General features: G+C 36.6%; 1 protein-coding gene across 2 annotated transcripts in view; it reads right to left on the bottom strand.

Annotated features, from left to right (window-relative positions):
• DSC3 (desmocollin 3) overlaps positions 1-20,501 on the bottom strand; it is a 49,000-nt gene that overhangs the window by 24,597 nt on the left and 3,902 nt on the right. For both annotated transcript variants that reach the window (XM_046671434.1, XM_046671433.1), the window contains exons 2-6: positions 12,301-12,385; positions 10,243-10,442; positions 8,643-8,762; positions 4,188-4,343; positions 2,779-2,923 (exon numbers count right to left, since the gene is read on the bottom strand). In XM_046671434.1, coding sequence (XP_046527390.1) covers positions 2,779-2,923; positions 4,188-4,343; positions 8,643-8,762; positions 10,243-10,442; positions 12,301-12,385 — 706 coding nt within the window. The remainder of the gene's footprint in view (positions 1-2,778; positions 2,924-4,187; positions 4,344-8,642; positions 8,763-10,242; positions 10,443-12,300; positions 12,386-20,501) is intronic.

Genomic DNA, 20,501 nt, shown 5'->3' with positions numbered 1-20,501 from the left:
AAATCAAGACTGATTTGGGATAAAATTGTATAGATGGTCAAGTTGACCTTTCACATCCCAGTCTCCTTTCTGTGATGTTTTTGTTTTTTGCTAGTCTCTGATTTGTCTCATTCTGTTCATCAACTTAGTACCCAGATGCCACTGTCACCAGCCCCACTTAATCCTCAGAAACGGATTTCACACTATTTACCATTCGGGGAGAATTTAAGTCAACTGCTTTTTCAGTAAGAGCTATTAACACTTGTCACCTGTGTGGAATGTAAGAATATTGCCTTGGTAGAGGATTTCTGGTATCGAAGAGCGGACATACTTTATAGCGTAAGGATAGCATTCCAATGCCTATGCAAACGTAATGCATAGATCCACTTTGCCTTAGCCCTGTATGTAAGGCTAGATGAGGAACAAGAGATGGATACACACAATCATAAATATATATATATATATATTCATTGAAATATTGTATTTAAGGGAATTAAAAGACATAAGACAAGGAAATATTAGTTTTAAATAATTCTGTCACTAAAAAATATCCTTAAAGTTTACATATATGTGTATGTGTGTATATGTGTGTGTAAATAAATATATATATTAAACTTACATATATATATATATATATATACACACACAGTAGAGAATGTCCAATTATATATTTATAAATAACGACAAGATTTCTGCAGTGGATCAATACGAAGACATGAAGTAATAATCTTATTATTATAAGAAAATAAATGTTATTCATCTATCTTTTCATAGAAAAAAGTTTATAATCTTTTTAAGGTATAACATTTTCTTCCTGCAGATTTACTGACAGCTGGAAGATATAAATTCTGTTTTAATTCTCTGGATATGGAACTGCTTTACTTATAGAAAATCTTCCTAAAATCTTGAGAATTCATTTCCTCGAGTGCTATACTTTGGTATTAGCTGAGCACGCTTTGTCCAAATCCTCTGTGGGAGAGTTAAGGCAAACTCGAGGAACACCTATTAGTTCAGAGTTTCACAGCCTTAATAGGTCTGATCTTGGTGTGAGATGCTTAAAGCACCCTGGGCTAATCAGAGCATCAAAGTGTTTGTCCTTGATTCTTCTCTGTTACTACTGACGTCAACAGAATCCTCAAGAAAGAGTTTGAAACCAATTGTCTCTTTGAAAAGAGAAAAATGTAACAGAGTCATAGACTTGTGAAGCTAAGAACAGTATAGGTCATCCAGTATAATAACTCCTTTTACAGCTCAGAGAATTCAAAGGGACTTCCATGAGTTCCCACAGTGAATTAATAACAGACCCTGAATCAAAAATTAGGTTTCCTAAACTCCAAACCAATGACTTTTATTTTCTTAATTGTAGCATGTGAATAATAAAGAGGTTAACATCTATGACATCAAATTATTAAAGTAAAATATAAAGGGGAATAGCAAATAAAATAATGCAGTGAAGATCTAAGTAACTAGTAGAAACCTTAACAAACGAGTCAGCAAAGTCATCCTTTACTGACTGAGTCCACGTTTGTTCAACTTTATTGTGAGTGGTTATTCTCCACATTGCAGGTCTCAGAAGACATCATAAACACCGCATTTACAGGCCAACTAAACTGAAATACATATTTGGTTGTCCACATATAAGAGCAAGCATTCAGGATGGAAAACGTGATATAAGCAGTTTCTCTAAAGTTATCCCAGTATTCATTCTAAATTCAAAGTGGTAAAGTAGTAGTTTTAAGAGAAGAGACAATAGAAATAAGAGCTTTAAAAAAGCTGTATCCTGAGCCAGCGCTGAAGGACTAGTGGTCAAGTTTAGTGCTAACCGCTTCAGCAGCCCAGGGTTCATTTCCCAGGTTGCAGAACCACGCCACCCCTCTATCAGTTCCCATGCTGTGGTGGTGGCTCACGTAGAAGAACTAGAATAACTTACAACTAGGATATGCAACCATGCATTGGGGCTTTGGGGAGGAAAAAAAAAAGGAGGAAGATTATCAACAGATGTTAGCTTGGGGTGAATCTTTCCCTGCAAAAGAATTAAAAAATAAAACAATTTTATCCTCAGTGGATGTCATTCAATACTTTCCTAAATAAAACCTAATAAAAAATATCTACACTGATTTTAGTTTTATTGTACATTCTACCTTGCATGTCCTCTCTTGGAGGTGAGAATAATGATAAACCTGCATAATGATAAAACAAAATAAAGTATATAAACCAAATATGGTACAAAGCTTGAATAACTGTTACATGGTTTTATAATTAATTGGTACCACATTGACAACACTACAAACTCATATAATATCATGTAAGTTGCACATTGTTTGGATTTGATGGGATTAAATGCATTCTGGCAAATAGATACTGGTCCAATATCATCTCAGAATGACCTGGCTTCGAGTATAAAAACCTCAATGTCTCAAAACACGTACATAAACATATTTCACATAGTACATTTTACTCTTAAAAGTTGCCTTACCACAAAGTCTAAAAGGAAAAGACTTAAGTCTAAAGTGAACAGATTTAACTAAATGAAAGTCCTGAACTTCTGTAGCTCAAAAAGAAGCTTTAACATAATTGAAAAGCAATAATACATTGAGAAAGTATTTGCCATGTGACAGTAAGTTAAATTCTTAATATGCAAAGAACACTTTTAAGTAGATTTAAAAAGTTGTTAAGAAAAAGATAAACACCAAGGAAAATAAGGGCAAAGGAAATGAACATACATTTCATAACAGAAAAAACACAAATGGCAAATGGAAACAAGCACAAAAAAATTCAATTAGAAAAAAGTTTTCTTACCAATTCTACTACTTTCTGGAACTTCAAAATTATAAATTGCTTCTGTGAAAATAGGGTAGTTGTCATTTTCATCCTCCACCCTGATGGGCAGTGGAAGAGGTAAGTCTGCAGAATACCCATCTGCAGTGGACGCATAGGCAATCAACTGTAAAACAGGAGAAAGCAAGTTCAATTGGCCATTAATACAATATTCTAGCAAGAAAGAGTACTATGCTTTATCTACTACCTTCTTTGCAAATCTTTTTAATAACAAATCACTTAAAATTTCTATTCAATACTTTCTTTAATCATCAAAGCATCAAATGGAGAAACACTTTACCTACAATAAAGAGCTTCCAGTATTTAGCAGAAATGGCTACCCTTGAAATAAAACTTCAGAGTACAGCAAAGTCAAGGACAACTCTATCCATTAACCTAAGGAATCAAATGTGAATATAGAGACTTGAATTATAGTCCTTATTCTCTCCATAATCAGAAAGTTATGTTGGGGAGAACAATTAAATTCAAGGCAATGGGAAAAATTCCTACTACATCATCTAAATGAAGCAATGATTCCCAATCTTGTAAATACCAACCCCCTTTATAGTTTTACCTCATAAATTACATATTTTAAGAGTTTTTCTAACAGAATTTATTTGCCAATTTCTGCATTGCTAATTAATCAAAGGCAATGTAATGTCAAATAGAATGTACTTCTATTTGGCACATGATTGCAACACTGATTTGAAATTTTTCTAACCAAAAGCAAAGAAATGTCACGTGGTGGACATCAGTTACCTCTGCTTACCCAGCATCTCTTCCTTCTTCTAGGAAGAGAATCCCTCTTTCCTGTGGAGACTCATTCTCCCTGCACCACAAAGACGACCACATGACCCAGGAGCATTTACCATATTAAACTGAAAATTGTCTTGAGTTATTCCCCCTTGACTGTAGGCTCATTCCTATCAGAATGCTGGCTTATTATCCCTTGTTTGGGTTTGGTCTCCCACTTTTGTTTCCCTATCTAGCTCTCAGACATGATCAGAGAATCACACAGGTGAAAGGAAGACAAAAAAAGTAGTTAAAGCAGAAAAGAGAAGAGGCCATTACAATCAACTATGGCCAGATCCTGGAGAGAGGGAAATGTACCATGACCAGAGAGAGCAGGAGTGTCTCATACGCAAAACCTACTCCTGGAAATTTACTAGAATTTACATTCAAATGCAATGAAAGCTCTTTGCTTCACTTCAGGCTTACCTAAAAGGAGCTGAGATAAAGAGGAGACCAAGTATTCCAAAATATTGCACAATCTATTTTCTTTGACTTTAAGATACCCTCTAAGAAGAGAGTGCGAGAAGACAGGAAAGAGTAGATGGAGTATCGGAAGAAACATAATCATTTAAAGTCACATATATCAACAAAATCCCTACATCAAAAACATCATATTCTTCACGATCCACAGGCCGAGTACAATACAGATTTCCAGTGTCTCTGTCTATGAAAAACAAATTTACAGGTTCTTGGTCAACTCCACGCCCACTTATTGAGTAGAAGATGGTATAGTTCTGTGCTGCATCAGATTGAACCTAAAAGGAAAAAAATATATACGTAAAAAAATTAAAATTAAATTCTGTTAAAATGCTATTTTTAAAAACTCAGCTTATGTGTTTATATTTTTCATTTTAAAGAACTGTCTTTAATAAAATAACAATCACATTTGTCACTTCATCAACTCAACACACAAAACAGTAACGAGATTTGGCAAAAGATTTTTTAAAACTGCTCAAATTTAATGAAAACAATGTTTAACATAGATAGTAACCAAAGAAAACCTAATTAAAAACAATAAGGCATAATTTCCCATCTAGTGATTTGACAAAGATAGAAAAAAACAGTAATACCCATTTTTGGTAGAGGTGAGGCAAACAGGGACTCTCATACATTGATGATAAGAATGCCAATTGGCATGTTCTTTAGGGAGAGGAACTAACAAAAATTAAAAGAATGAGCTATGAGAATAAACAGAGAAGACTCTTCCCGACAGAGGAAAGAGGAAGTGCAAAGGTACCAGGCTAGGGTCGTGCTGGGAGTGTTCAAGGAGTAGCAAGAAGGCTACTGTGCTTGGAGGAAGGAGAGCTGGGGGAAAGAAGGAGGAGGTGACGAGGAATGCAGTAACAGGGCCACATCATGTAAGTGATTCCAAGGATGTTGGCTTTTCCTTGGAGTCAGATGGGGAGCCACTGGATAATTTAGACAAGAGTAATATTATCTGAATTACATTTTCAGGGGACAATACTTGGTGTTTTGTTAAGACCAGCCTTGAGTGGGTGAGTGGGTAAGGGAAAAAAGCAGGAAGACCATTTAGAAAGTTACTACAAAAATTCAGAGATGATAGTTTGTTAGACTGCCATGGAAGCCATAGGGGTGGTGTGAAGTGGTTAGATTCTGGATACAATCTGAAGGTAAAGACAACAGGATTTGCCGATGAGTTGGATGTGTGGTACAAAGATGCAAGTCGAGTATGACATCATGTCAGAGGGTGCTAATATCCCCTAATATCTACTCTGCTCATCTTCTTAGTATTAGAATTTATCGCTGATCACAAGTGTGCCCAGAAGAACAACATTTCTCAATCTCCTTTGCAATTGGGTATGGCCACATGAAAAGGTCAGGTCAATGGGGTGTGAGCCAAAATAATATATGCAAGATCCAGACTGCTCTAGAAGGTGAAGGAGTGTGTTCTCTCACTTGGACACAGAGACGAGCCATCTTGCACCTGCAGGGATGGCCAAACTAAAAAGGAAAGAGGCCTGGGTCCCTAGTGCTTTCTCAAATTATAATCTCTTTCCCAGGTCACACTTTTACTTGAGAAGAATAAACCTCTGTCTTGCTAAAACCACAGTAATTTGAGATCTTGGTAAATGTAGCTATACCAACACACTACAATAATACTGGAATTAAAAGTTTAACTGAACATGGCCTGGCCCCGTGGTGCAGCAGTTAAGTTCACACTTTCCACTCTGGTGGCCCAGGGTTCGCTGATTGGGATCCCAGGTGCAGACATGGCACCGCTTGGCAAGCCATGCTGTGGCAGGCATCCCATGTATAAAGTAGAGGAAGATGGGCATGGATGTTAGCTCAGGGCCAGTCTTCCCCGGCAAAAAAAAAAAGAGGAGGAGTGGCAGCAGATGCTAGCTCAGGAGTACTCTTCCTCAAAAAAAAAGAAAAAGAAAAAGAAAAAAAGTTTAACTGAACAGAACAGATGGATATGGTAAATTGGGGCTCAACATCTATTTTATCCTCCTGCTAGGTCCTTTCATAGTGTAGACATTAAAAAGATTTAAACAAAAACAAACCCAAAACACACCATTTTCCAGTCTCTTCAAACCAGAGTTCCAGATTTAAGTATGAACAAGCAAGTGTGCTTGCATGAGATTTGGAGGCCATAGTGAGGTAGATGTCTCATCTTTGCTGCTTCTGCTGTTTTTGGTGGCATCACAGGTTAGATTATTTATTTTCTTTGTTTTTTTCTGCAGCAGCAGACGTTGTGGTAGTTTTTCATCAGCATTGTGGGTCTTGAGAGAGAGCTATGCATCAAACTTCTTGCTGACACTAATTGGAGCAATTAAGATGGTATTCTGGAGCTACATTTGCAGGACTTTCTGACTGTGGTCATTTCCTGACCATGGCAACTTCCTGGCCCTGGTAGCAGCACTTTTGTTCTAGAATTAGTGGCTTCCCCATCATGGAGAAAACAGCATGTCCCCGGTTGTAGATTCCGTGGTATAACTTGGTGACTCATTCCTGAAAGTTCAACCTAAAGTTTGTTTCTTTAGCCCTCCCAACAATTCTGTAAACTGTTTGATACATTGTAACAAATCCATACCTGTTAATTTCTTAGAGAGAAATATGCTCTTTACAACTAAAACTTTACCAAACAGAGTGATGCCCCAACAACTGAAATGATGGAGCTGCCATTAACTGAGATGGGAAGATGTTTTTAGGAGAAAGCCCGAACATTTGATTTGTATATATGTTAAGTTTGAAATGTTTACTAAACCTCCAAATGGAAATATCAATTAGGTAGTTTGGGCTGGAAATAAGAAGTCTTAAGCCTCCAATGTATAAATAGTACTTAAAGCTATGAGACTGGATGAGGTCACCAAGACAGTGAATATGAATTAACAAAAGACGAAGTTCCTGGACTAAGGCCTGGAGCTCTCCAAAGTTTAGAGACTGGGGGAGGTGGTAGCAGAGGTGATAATCAGGAAGAACCAGCAAATCATACTAAGAAGGAGTGGCCAGTGGGGTAAGTAGAAAACTAGGTGAATGGTGTCCTAGAGGTCAAGCAAAGAAAGAATTTCAAAGAGGAGGGAGACGTCAGCTATGTCAAATGTACAGATATCAAGGAAATGAGGACTGAAAGGTAATGACTGGTTTAGCAATGCAAAAGCTAAAATTAGCAATGATCAGGATAACTTTGATAATCAAAAATCACTTTTTAATATATCTCATCAGTGCTTGAAGTACAATAATTAAAAAGAAGAAACGAGTCTAGCACTGGATAGAATAAAAAATAAGCATGAAAGACACTGGAATAATAGTCAAAAATGTAAACAAGTAGGACACTGATCACACCACTGCTATTAAACATCATTAAAAGCAATAGAAATTTAAGGGGAAAGGGCAAGCACAATGCTGTAGCCCTACGTGAGTAAACTGTTTTCAATGTGTATGGTCCACTTAGATTTTCATGAAAAGTAAATCTGACTCTGCTTAAAAACTTCTCCTGGGGGCCAGCCCAGTGGCATAGGGGTTAAGTGCACAGACTCTACTTTGGTGGCTCAGGGTTCACTAGTTCAGATCCCAGGCACGGACCTACACACTGCTCATCAAACCATGCTGTAGCAGCATCCCACATACAAAATAAAGGAAGATTGGCACAGATGGATGCTAAGTGCAGACTTATACACCACTCATCAAGCCATGCTGTGGCAGCGCCCCACATACAAAATAGAGGAAGATTGGCATAGATGTTAGCTCGGCAACAATCTTCTTCAAGCAAAGGAAAAGAGGAAGACTAGCCAGGGATGTTGGCTCAGGGCCAATCTTCCCCTCCCCCTCCCCCAAAAAACAAACTTCTTGTTTTTAGGAAAAAGTCAAACTTCCTAGCAGGACACACATGGCCCATTATGGTTTGACCTCTACCTGCCTCTTCTGCCTCATCTCCCTGCTCCAGCCCCATCAAACCTATGAAGACGAAGCTACCCAGAGCTCCTCTAAGGAGTCATGCTCGCTTTCACCTCTGTACCTCCCTCTCCTTCCACAATTATGTGCCTGCGCAACACTTCCCCATCCCTTAGGACTTAGATGTCTCCTCCTCTAAGTCTTTTCTTGTTTTCTACCTCATTTTATCTCAGAACTTAGTGCTCCTCCCATGAATTCTCAGATCACACCAATCCCCCTCATCACTCAGAATTGTAATAATTTGCTTACTTCTCTCTTCCTCACTGGATGAATAAACCACATGAGAGCAAGGGCCATGACTTAACTCAGTTCCAGCTCCAGTACTTCGAGCAGTGCCTTCTACAGGATACAGCAGGTGCTCAATAACTAACTGCTAAATGGACAAATAAACTAACAAAAGCCATTTAATGACCACAGTCTTTCTCATATTATTATTAATAGCAGTTTTTTAGTGATCTTTTAGTTTTTCTCATTATTAGTTTTTTGGTGACTTTTTCTCATTTTACTCACTTTTATTACATTTCCTGAACACCTTCAATCAAATCTGCTTATTTTAAATGTTTAAAGAGTTATGAAACCTGAACAAAACAGACTCTTGGGATCAGAGCACTCCCGCTCAGAAGGTGTGTGAAACCTACTTGTTGAAGAAGCAGAGGGAAGGGGCCCAAGGAATTCTCCTGCATTGAACAGGGAATAGGAGCCCATCTCCTCTTGGAACGCCTGAGAACAGTTTCTTTAAGATGTCTTTTCCTCAGCACCTGCATTTAGAGAAAGAAAATTAAATAAACAAAGCATCACAGCCTATTTTGTTGTAAAATAGCAGATAGTCCACAAACGTAACACCTCCCTAGACGCTCAGTCTCAGGAATTTCCGTGCGGAAGCTCGAGACCAGATAATAAGGTCTTCTTGCATTAGAAGGGTAAGAAGGAATGTATCCAGATTTTAAGTTTTCATAAACTAGAGACTTTGCTCTTGTCTACCTTTCTAACACTGAGCATACTTTCAGGTCAGGGGAATCATCCCGAATTCTTACTTCTTCTTGTTCTTTCCCCCACAGAGATGGAGAACACATCCTCTTTACAACAATCTCTAGACAGCACTTACTTGTTCTTTCTGCTAAAACCTCATACTCTTAGGTCAACCAGAGTAGAAACACATATTCTCCACTACCTTAACACTCTATCAGCACTCTCCAATATGGCAGCCCAAGCCATAGGTGACTCTTTAAATTTAAAGTAATTAGAATTAAATAAAACATAAAATTCCATCCTTCAGTTGCACTAGCCACAGGCGAAGTGCTCAATAGCCATTCATATTGGCCTACCATAGCAGACAGTGCAGATTATAGAACATTTCCATCACTGCAAAAAGTTCTATTGGACTTTTTAGTGATTTCCATTTCATTTCATGGTGTAGCAAGGAAGACATTTTATATCCTGAAAGTTAATTGATAAATAATTTTATTAAACATTTATTAAAGTGCTAACAGTCATTTAAATTAACTTTATCATTAATACACTTAACATTGATTACTTGTAATGTAGTCCAAACCTTTAATCATTTTTGTGACTACTTTCCTAACAGCATTCCTCTTGATGTGGAACCTAGAACTGTACTGAATAAGCACCTGAGTGACGGCCGATGCCATGCCATACATACTCTCATTGATACTCAGATATTCTCCAGGATCTCCATCCCATTTTAACATCAGAATCACTGTGGCACTTAAAATCAACCTCTTATTCACTGGGAACTACTACTGGTAATATTAACTTAGTGTACACCTATTGATTATGGGTCAGGTATTCCTGAAACTATAAGCATGAAGGGATCAATTCACATCGTCAAACAACTACACCTAAATTGTATGCACTAATACAAAATCCCAAAGGCTGAAATAGAGGAGTCACCAAAGTGACACTGGCACACAAAAGTAATTAGTTAGACTTCAGAGGTGAAGAAGCCTTCACAGAGGAGGTGTCACTCAGATTTAACAAAGCAAAATCAAAAGACAATTATTAGTCAATGTGGAGAAAGAACTGGGGAGAAAGAGGAGGAGAGGGGAGGGAGAAAGGGAAGAAAGAGAGTGGGGGGGAAGGAGGGAAAGCAAACGGAAGAGAAAGGAAAAGAAGAGGAAAAATCCCTATTTATCCTTTGGTCCTCCATGCAATTTTCACGGAAAGTTATTTAAATGAAAAGAAAAACACGGCTTGAAAATATCAATGTACTTTGAATACCTTCTTCTGATGTTCCAGGAGCACAGTAATCTCTTTCTGTGTCTGTCTCTTCGTGTCAGAAAGCCATATGGTGAACGATCTTTTCTCATCAGACAACTCAACAGCGCTGGCCGTGTATACTGACCCGTCATCTAGGACTCTGAAATCAGAGTCACTCAACCGGACGAGATCTGCAGACCCGAGGCACTCTTTCAAATCAACTGTAAGTAACAATTTCCAAGTTGTGAAGTAGAAACACATGCAAAAAGAAAAAAGAAGTGTTGAAATAGTTTATACAATCTTCTTCAAAATCATGAAGTGGCGTGAAATGAACGAATCACTTTGTTTTTACCAAATATCTTAACCAATCTCATTACATGTATTAAAAAGTGATAATTTTCTTCCAGTGAAAAAATAATAATTATTGATTGTATTCTTGTATTAAATAAGGTTTTAAACCTTTATATGCTTCTATAAACCTTATGAAAATCATCTTCCTATTAAAGAGGTGTGCGTGTTGCAATTATGACAAAGCTGAGCTATAGGCTCCCACATGCACATGCACCTGAATAAACAAACAAGTTTTCCTTTTTTTTTTTAAAGATTTTATTTTTTTCCTTTTCCTGACCCCCGGTACATAGTTGTATATTCTTAGTTGTGGGTCCTTCTAGTTGTGGCATGTGGGACGCCGCCTCAGCGTGCCCTGATGAGCAGCGCCATGTCCGCGCCCAGGATCTGACCCGATGAAGCACTGCGCCGCCTGCAGCGGAGCACGTGAACTCAACCACTCGGCCACGGGGCCGGCCCCACAAGTTTTCCTTAACAACATAGTCTAAGTCTTTTAAGATACATCTGTCTTCAACGAGAAGTTATAAACACATGAGCCCAAAGAGCGACAGAGTGTATTAGTTGGGCAAATAGTCAAGTAAAAAAAAATCTATTTTTGAATTCTTCCCACTGGCACTTTTCTGTTATGCTGCACCCCCCACTCCACTCCCTGGGACCACAATTTTTTTGTGTTCCCATTCCTAGCTTTCTAGGGCTCCCCAGTGAAACTCTCCCTGGGAATTTTCTCTAGTGAAAAGTAGTAAGATATAAGTATCCATATAAGTGTTTTGATACTTATATTAAAAGTATCAAATCTATCCCATTCTTCAACTATCTGTTTTAACAGAAACCAAACTGATATATTAATATTCACTTAAGTAATAGGCTCTCAAAGGACTCATATGTTACTCATGTATAGTGTTTTCACTTTAATCCAAATCCGTTACATATGGAAACGTTTCATCAAAAAGAAGTGAACATATTTACGAGTGACGACATATTTCTCCCATCTTCACATTTTCAGAATGATAACCTCTGGTCTATTCCCCTAGAGGAACATCCCTGACCTCTCTTTACATCCTTTTCTTTCTTTCTTCCCATAAGAATAACAGTGGCATGTGTTTAATAAAATTAAATGAGGCACTTTAACCAGAAATGGGACACACTGTTGAAAAGTAAATTTAGTATCTCTGGAACAAGCTATATGTCTTTAAAAAGAAAAAAAGAAAATCATGATACTTTCCTCTAATATTCCCTGTACCACATGGAATGTCCACCTGGGCAGAGTTTCCCAACTGTTGGGAAAATTTGAGGTCCCCCAACTTCTCAGCGTGCAAATAGCTGATTAAATTTAGATTTGAATGGAATAGCTCACCTTGTTCTGTTCCCCAATGCAGCTAAAGCATTGATAAAAACACAACTCTGATTCAGCTCCTTATCTCTAGTTCTCTAACACTAGAATCCTAGAGCAATGACAGGGCTATGTTCTACATGCGACTCCTTATGTATTTTTTAAACTGTTAAAACATAAATGGCTACAAAATCATGGCTTAGCACATTTGCACTAGAATCAACCAAAGACTTCAATGGAGTTATAAGGAACAGAAACATATATTTAAACTTATCTTGAATTAGATCTAATTATAAACAGATTCAGGCTAATTCCAAAAGGCAAAGATTGGATAACATGACCTTTCCAGAATAAGTAAACTAAATTTCTGTTTTTAAAAACACTGTTTTGAAATTTCTCACCTTTGCCGACCATTTTGTTTGCCTCTAGTTTAGAAGGTATATTAAATATCACCATTTTGCAGGATTCACAAGCAAAACTGAAGACCTAGAATGAAAAAGGTCACATTAATACAGTATAGAACAAAGAACAAAGCTTCAGTTATGCAAGATAGCTTAAGTTATGCAAGAGATCTGTATAGCATAGTGCCGCTAGTCAACAATACTGTATTGTATACTTAAAATTTTTTGCTGAGAGGGTAAATATTATGTTAAGGTTCTTATCACAAGAAAATAATACTACTAAAATAAAAAGGGTGGGAGAGAACTTTTGGAGGCGATGGATACGTTTATAGAATAGATTGTGGTGATGATTTCACAGATATATTCTTATCTCCAAACTCATCAAGTTGAACGTTAAATACACACAGTTTTTTGTATTTCAATTTTACCTCAATCAAGTGGTTTTTTAAAAAGAATAAAGAACAAAGCCACATTCATCTCAATAGATGCAGAGCAAGTAATTGATAAAATCTAACACCCACTTATGATGAAAAACCCTCATCAAACCAGGACGAGAAGGGAACTTGCTCAACATAATAAAAAACTATGAAAAATTTACAACTGACGTTATGCTTAATGAGAAAGACTGCTTTCCTCTGACATGAGAAACAAAACAATGATGCCCGCTCTCACCACTTCTTTTCAACATTGTACTGGAGCTTCAGCCAGGGCAATTACACACACACAAAAAAGTAAAGGCGTCCAGATTGGGAAGGAAGAAGCAAACCTGTCTCTATTTGCAGCTTATATGATCTTGTACATAGAAAACCCTCAGAAATCCACTAAAAAACTATCAAAAATAATAAACGAATTCAGCAAGGTTTAAAGATACAAGATCAACATTCAAAAATTGGTTGCATTCCTGTACACTAGCAATGAAAAATCTGAAAACAAAATTAAGCAAACAATTCCATTCCTAATGGTTGTCTCATCTTCACGCATCAGCAGATATACTCCCAAAATTCATCTACAGATTCAATACAATCCCTATCAAAATTCCAAATAGATTTTTTGTAAAAAATTGATAATTAATCCTTGTGGAAATGCAAGGGACTCAAAGACCCAAATAAACTTGAAAAAAAAGAACAAAGTTGGAGGACTTACATTTCCCAATTTCTAAACTTGCTATAAAGCTACAATAATCAAGTCAGAGTGGTACTAGCATAAAAATAGACAGACAAATGGAATAGAACTGAAATCCCAGAAATAAGCCCTTACGTTTATGGTTAGTTGACTTTTGACAAAGGCTTCCAGAAAGTTCAAGGGAAGGAAATAGTCTTTTCAACATATGCTGCTGAGATAATTCAATATTCTTATGCAAAAAAAAAATGTATTTGGACCCCTACCTTGTACCATAAATAAAAATTAACTCAAAATGGACCACAGACCTAAATATAAGAGCTAAAACTACTTAGAGGAAAACTGAGGAGTATATCTTCATGATCTTGGGTAGGTAGTGATTTCTTAGATATAACACCAAAGCTCAAGCAATAAAAAAAATTGAGGGGCTGGCCCAGTGGTGTAGTGGTTAAGTTCGAATGTTCCGCTTTGGCAGCCCAGAGTTCACTATTTCGGATCCCGGGTGTGGACCTACACATCACTTATCAAGCCATGCTGTGGCAGGCATCCCACATATAAAGTAGAGGGAGTTGAGAATGGATGTTAGCTCAGCATCAATCTTCCTCAGCAAAAAGGAGGAGGATCAGTGGTAGATGTTAGCTCAGGGCTAATAACCGCCCCCCCCCAAAAAAAAACTGATACATAGAACTTAAAATTTTAAACTTTTGTTCTTCAAAAAAAAAACCATAAAGAAAATCAAAATGCAACCCACAGAATATGAGATTTTTCAAATCACATAACAATAAAGGACTTGTATCCAAAATATACAAAAATATGTGAAGAACTCTTACAACTCAATAATAATTTAAAAAACACAAAAAGTGGGCAAAAGATTGGGATAGACATTATCCAAAGAAGATATACAAATAGCCAATAAGCAGATGAAAAGATGCCCAACGTCATTAAGCATTAGGGAAATGCAAACATAAACCAGAATGAGATATCCACTAGGATGGTTAAAATAAACAAGACAGAAAATAATAAGTGTTGATAAGGATGTGCAAAAACTGGAACCCTTATGCGTTGCTGATAGAAATAGAAAATGGCACAGCCACTTTGGAACGCAGTTTGGCAGTTTCTTAAAAAGTTAAGCATAAACTTAACACATGATCCAGCAATTCCACTCCTACCCAAAAGAAATGAAAGCCTACGGCAATGCACAAATATTCATAGCAGCATTATTCACAACAATCAAAAAGTGGAAACAACCCACCTGTCCATCAACTGATGAATGGATCAACAAAAACGTGATATATTCATAAAATGGGGTATTATTCAGTTGTAAAAAGAAACAAGGTACTGATACATGCTACAACATGGATAAACCTAAAAAACATTATGCTTAGTGAAAGAAACTAGACACGAAAGAGTAGATATTAGGTGACAGTCCCGTGGCAAAGTGGTTAAGTTCGTGCACTCTGCTTAGGTGGCCCAGGGTTTGCAGGTTCGGATCCCAGGGGGGCACCTATACGCCACTCATCAAACCACTCTGTGGCTGCGTCCCACATACAAAATAGAGGAAGATTGGCACAGATGTTAGCTCAGGGCCACACTTCCTCAAGCAAAAAGAGGAAGATTGGCTACAGATGTTAGCTCAGGGTCAGTCTTCCTCACCAAAAAAAAAGAGTACATACTGTATGATTTCTTTTATGAGAAATGTCCAGAGGCCACCCCATGGCCAAGTGGATAAGTTCACGCTCTCCGCTTTGGCAGCCCAGGGTTTTGCGAGTTCAGATCCTGGGTGCAGACCTAGCACTGTTCATCAAGCCATGCTGAGGTGCCGTGCCACATAGCAGAGCCAGAAGGACTTAACAACTAGAATATACAACTATGTACTGGGTGGCTTTGGGGAGAAGAAAAAGGGGAAAAAAAAAAAGATTGGCAACAGATGTTAGCTCAGGTGCCAATCTTTAAAAAAAAGAAATGTCCAAAAAAGGGCAAATATATAGAGACAGAGAGGCTTAGTTGCCTAGGGCTGGGGACAGAAATAGGAAGTGGTTGTAAATGGGCATGAAGTTTCTTTTTAGGGTGATGGTAATGTTTTAAAATTAGATTGTGGTGATTGTTGTACATTCTGCAAATTTGCTAAAATTCACCGCACTGTATACTTAACATGGGTGACTTTTATGGAATGTAAGTTATATTTCCATAAAGCTGTTTAAACAAAAAAGTATACACTTTCATTGATATAAAAAGTGATTCTTTCCACACTCACCTCTACAGAGTGGCAGTGAGAGGGTCTTTCAAATTTACAAATTCACATGAGTAATTTCAGCAAAATAAAACCCAATCATAACCACAAAGAAGTATTCATTTCTGATATAATCAAATATAAAAGAGATTTCTATACAAAAGTAAAAGATTTTAAGTCATGGTAACCTAACTGTAAATATAACATATATACACACACACAAACATAATCAATATTCTTATATTAATATGTGCTCTAAATGTTACTGCTCTTCTCTAAAATCTACCCTACCCTGGCTTGAATTAATTAGGGTAAAAGAAAACAACTACAAATATGGACAAACAAGGTCGATGTTTAATAGTGTTGTTTAATTTAAACATAATAAGCCAAAAAGGCATTTTCAGAAAGTCATAATCAGATTGCTAATTGTGATAAGGAAGTAATAAGTTGTTTGCCCTTAAAAAAATTCAACCATATCATGTATGCTCAGTTGAATATTGTCCTTAAGAATATAATTGTTGGGGCTGGCCCGGTGGCACACAGTTAAGTGTGCACGTTCTGATTCTTGGCGGCCTGGGGTTCGCCGGTTCAGATCCCAGGTGCAGACAAGGCACCCGTTGGCAAAAGCCATGCTGTGGTAGGCATCCCACATATAAAGTAGAGGAAGATGGGCATGGATGTTAGCTCAGGGTCAGTCTTCCTCAGCAGAAAGAGGAGGATTAGCAGTAGTTAGCTCAGGGCTAATCTTCCTCAAAAAAAAAAAAAAAAAGAATATAATTGTTACCTTGGGGTGGAAAATGGTTTTCTTCAATAATGCACCCATTAGTCCAAATATATTTCAACTCTATAGCTGGTATTTTTGAATACCAAAAGAAAGCTATGTTCAATATATTTTAATCACAACTTTAAAAAAATATTTTAACTATGAAATATTTATTTATTTACTTATTTATTTATTGAGGAAGATTAGCCCTGAGCTAACTGCTGCCAATCCTCATCTTTTTGTTGAGGAAGACTGGCCCTGAGCTAACATCCGTGCCCATCTTCCTCTACTTGATATGTGGGACGCCTACCACAGCATGGCTTGCCAAACGGTGCCATGTCTGCATCCAGGATCCGAACCGGTGAAGTCCAGGCCACGGAAGCGGAACATGTGAACTTAACTGCTGTGCCACCTGGCAGGCCCTAACTATGAAATATTTCAATCAAATGGACCATAATATAATAAATGCTCATGTACCCATTCTGATTTTTAAAAAGTTATTTTGTAATTTTTGCTTCATTTTTAATTAAAATTCATAGATATGGCTAGGGTCCTATGCTCTATTGTATTTCCATTTTTCTTCTCTAGGGAATAGCTTCTTCTAAGTTGATTTCTGTACTTCCTCTGTAGGTTTTATACTTTTATTATATCTGCATGTGCCCACAAAACATAAGCTGATTTTGCGTGTAGTATGTGTCTACATGCACTGTTTTACAACTTGCTTTTTTCACTCAACAATACATTCAAGATTTTCCCATGAATATACCACAGTTTATTTTGCTCATCCCCCTATGATGGTCATTTAAATTATTTCCCTGTTTTCTATTTTCTCTATTACAAATGATACTGCAACAAACAGCCTTGCAGGTTTACAAACCTGCAATAGAAACAGATGCATTTCCAATTCCATTAACTATTGCCAAGTTGCTTTCCCAAGTACTAATATCAATTTGTATTAATGCCTCCAGAATCTGAGATCTCTCTATTTCTCACATCCTTTACTACAGTTAATTCTGTTTGACTTTTAAATTTTTTGCCAATCTTAAGGCTGTTTTAATTTGCATTTTCTAAATTCTTAATGAGACTGAGCACCATTTCTTGCATTTACTTGCCATGTATCTTCCATAAATTTCCTACTCCTCTCCTTTAATCATTTCTGTATTGTTTCTTCTTAAATTACATTTTACTTGTAGGCTTATGTAGGTTGCTTTTTCACTCTTTTGTGGTATCTTTTGATAAAGAGTGCTTCCATTTTAAAGTAGCCAAATTTATTAATCATTTCCTTTAGTTTTTTAAAGTAGTCAATTTTATTAATCATTTCTTCTGGATTATACTTTTGTGTATAAGAACTCCTCCTCTACTCTATCATAAATATATTATCTGATATTTTCTTCCAGAAATTGTAAAGTTACTTCCAACTTTTAAATCTTTTACCCATCTGGAATGTATTTCATGATTCACCACAGCTATCTAATCTTATCTTTTGCCATATGAATAGCCAAGTGATTCAGAATCATCACTGAATTTCTTTTTTTTTTTTTTATGTTTGGCTGAGGAAGATTAGCCCTGAGCTAACACCTGTGCCAATCTTCCTCTAGTTTATATGTGGGTTGCTGCCAAAGCGTGGCTGATGAGTGGTACAGGTCCACACCCAGGAACCAAATCCATGATCGGAGCTGCCAAAGCAGAGCGCACCAAACTTAACCACTACACTATGGGACCAGCCCCTCTCTTCCTTTCTTAACTAATGATAATGCCACATCCAATACAGGCGTGGCCTCACAAATACAGAATGTATTTCTGGGCTCTCTGCACTACTTCATTAGTATATGTGTTTATGCCTACATTAATACAATATAGTTTTAATTAATACAGCTTTATTTTAAGTCTTGGTATTTGTTATGGTGACCCCAATTCCTATCATCTTCCTCTAAAGTATCTTTGCTTTTTTTTAGCCTTTTACTCTTTTACAATTTTTTTTTATGATCAGCTGACCAATTCTATGAAAAATCCTTTTAGGTTTTACATCCAGGAAATTTGCTTACTTTTATTAGTTCTAGTAGTTTTTCAAGATAGTGTTGGATCTTCCATGTAGCTAATCCTCCAGCAGGCAAAATGGCAATTAGATTCCTTTCTTTTAAATCCTTAATCTCTTCTATTATTGCTGTTATATATTTTATCTTATTTATGTGCTTGTTAAGAACTCCAGTAGAATGCTAAATAGAAACAGTTATAGTGACCATCGTGGATTTGTTCTTAACTCTAAAGAGAATGCTTTTACCATTTCATCATTAATTTTGAGTCTCTTTTTTTTCTTTCTTTCTTTTTTCTTCTTGTTTCCTTCCTTTCTGTCTTTTCTTTCTTACATTCATTCATTTTTGTTAGGTATGCTTCATTGCATTAAGAAAGTTCATTCCCTTACATTTCTAGTTTGCTAAGAATTTTTTTATAACAATAAATGTAATTTCCCACTTATTTTGAAGTGAACATATATTTTTTCTGTCTCAATATTTTACTATATTAAAATACAATAATAGATTTTCTAATGTGAAAGCATCTTTCCATTCCTGGGATAAACTTTCCATGGACATAATAATTTTTTAAATATATTATTGGTTTGGTTTGTTGCTATTTATTTTAGTATTTCAAATATATGTTCATAAGTGACATAAGGCCACTACTTTTCAACTTCATACAGTCCTCATAAAATAAGTTAAGAAGAGCTCCACTTTTTTCTTTGAAGTAATTTATAGAGGGTAGAGATGACCTGTTCCGTGTAATTATGGAAGAACTCACCTATTACAGGTTTGAGCCTGACGTGTGAAGGTGTGTGAGTGGAGATTTGGCTTCTAAGTCAATGTCTTCAATGGTTATATGGCTATTCAGAATTTGTATACCTCTGCAAGTCAATGTTGGTAATTTGTACTTTGTAGGAAACTGCCCATTTTGTCTGTGTATTCAAATTAATTAGAATAATCTATTAACTTTATCTTCTATTTTTTTGAGGAAGATTAGCCCTGAGCTAACATCTGCCGCCAATCCTCCTCTTTTTGCTAAGGAAGACTGGCCTGAGCTAACATCCACGCCCATCTTCCTCTGCTTTATATGTGGAATGCCTACCACAACATGGCTTGCCAAGTGGTGCCATGTCCACACCCAGGATCTGAACTGGGACATGCGCACTTAACTGCTGTGAGACCGGCCAGCCCTTTATTATGTGCTTTTTAAAAACATCTGTCCTCTCAATAACTGTGCCTCCTTTTTATGCCTAACACTCCTTTATCTGTCCCTGTTCCATTTCTTTCTTGCTCAATCATAGCAGTGTTCATCTTTACTCTCAAAGGATAACTTTTGGTTTGTTGATCCTCTCTATGGCTTGTTTCTCTTTTTTTAATGTTCTTCGTAAAACATAAATACAAAAACTATATATAGCATACATGTGAGTTTTAAGAAATAATAAAATGAACACTAACGCCCTCACCTCCAAAGTTAAGAAATAAAACATTACTATTTTCAAAGTCCCTACATACCTCTCAACCAATTGCATTTTCTTTCCTCCCTCAACCCCCAAAACTCGGGTAACCACTAATGGATGATTTTCGTGTCAATCATTTACTTCTCTGCCTCTGCTTAATTTTATGCCTTGTGTAGATATCCCTAAAGAAGACAGGGGTCTATTTTACCAATTTTTGGCTTTTAAATATATGCAGTCATATGCTAATTGTATCCAAATTGATTTCTTTGCTCAAATTATGTTTGTGAAATTTATCCATGCCAAGCATTCAGCAGTAGAACATTTATTTTCATTGCCGTATAGTACACCCTTGGAAAGAATGTACAATTGATTCATTAATATAATTTTTGAAAGGGATGATATTCAATACAGATTTCAGTTATGTCCTGCTTCTTAAAACTATAAAGTAATTTGATACTATATTTGTGGAGATTGGATATATTACTGAAAATAAAGTAAAAAATGTAAAGGCATCATTACATAGCAATGATGAACCAATGCCTTTTAAAGGTATTTTTAAAATAATTTTTGTTTATGTAAGTGCCCAATAAAAAAATACAACATACAAAAAAGAT

Source organism: Equus quagga, chromosome 9 (genome assembly GCF_021613505.1).
Source record: "Equus quagga isolate Etosha38 chromosome 9, UCLA_HA_Equagga_1.0, whole genome shotgun sequence".
NCBI classification, from domain to species: Eukaryota; Metazoa; Chordata; class Mammalia; order Perissodactyla; family Equidae; genus Equus; species Equus quagga.
Note: the sequence above shows the minus strand (reverse complement) of the source record. Positions and strands in the feature narration are given on the sequence as shown.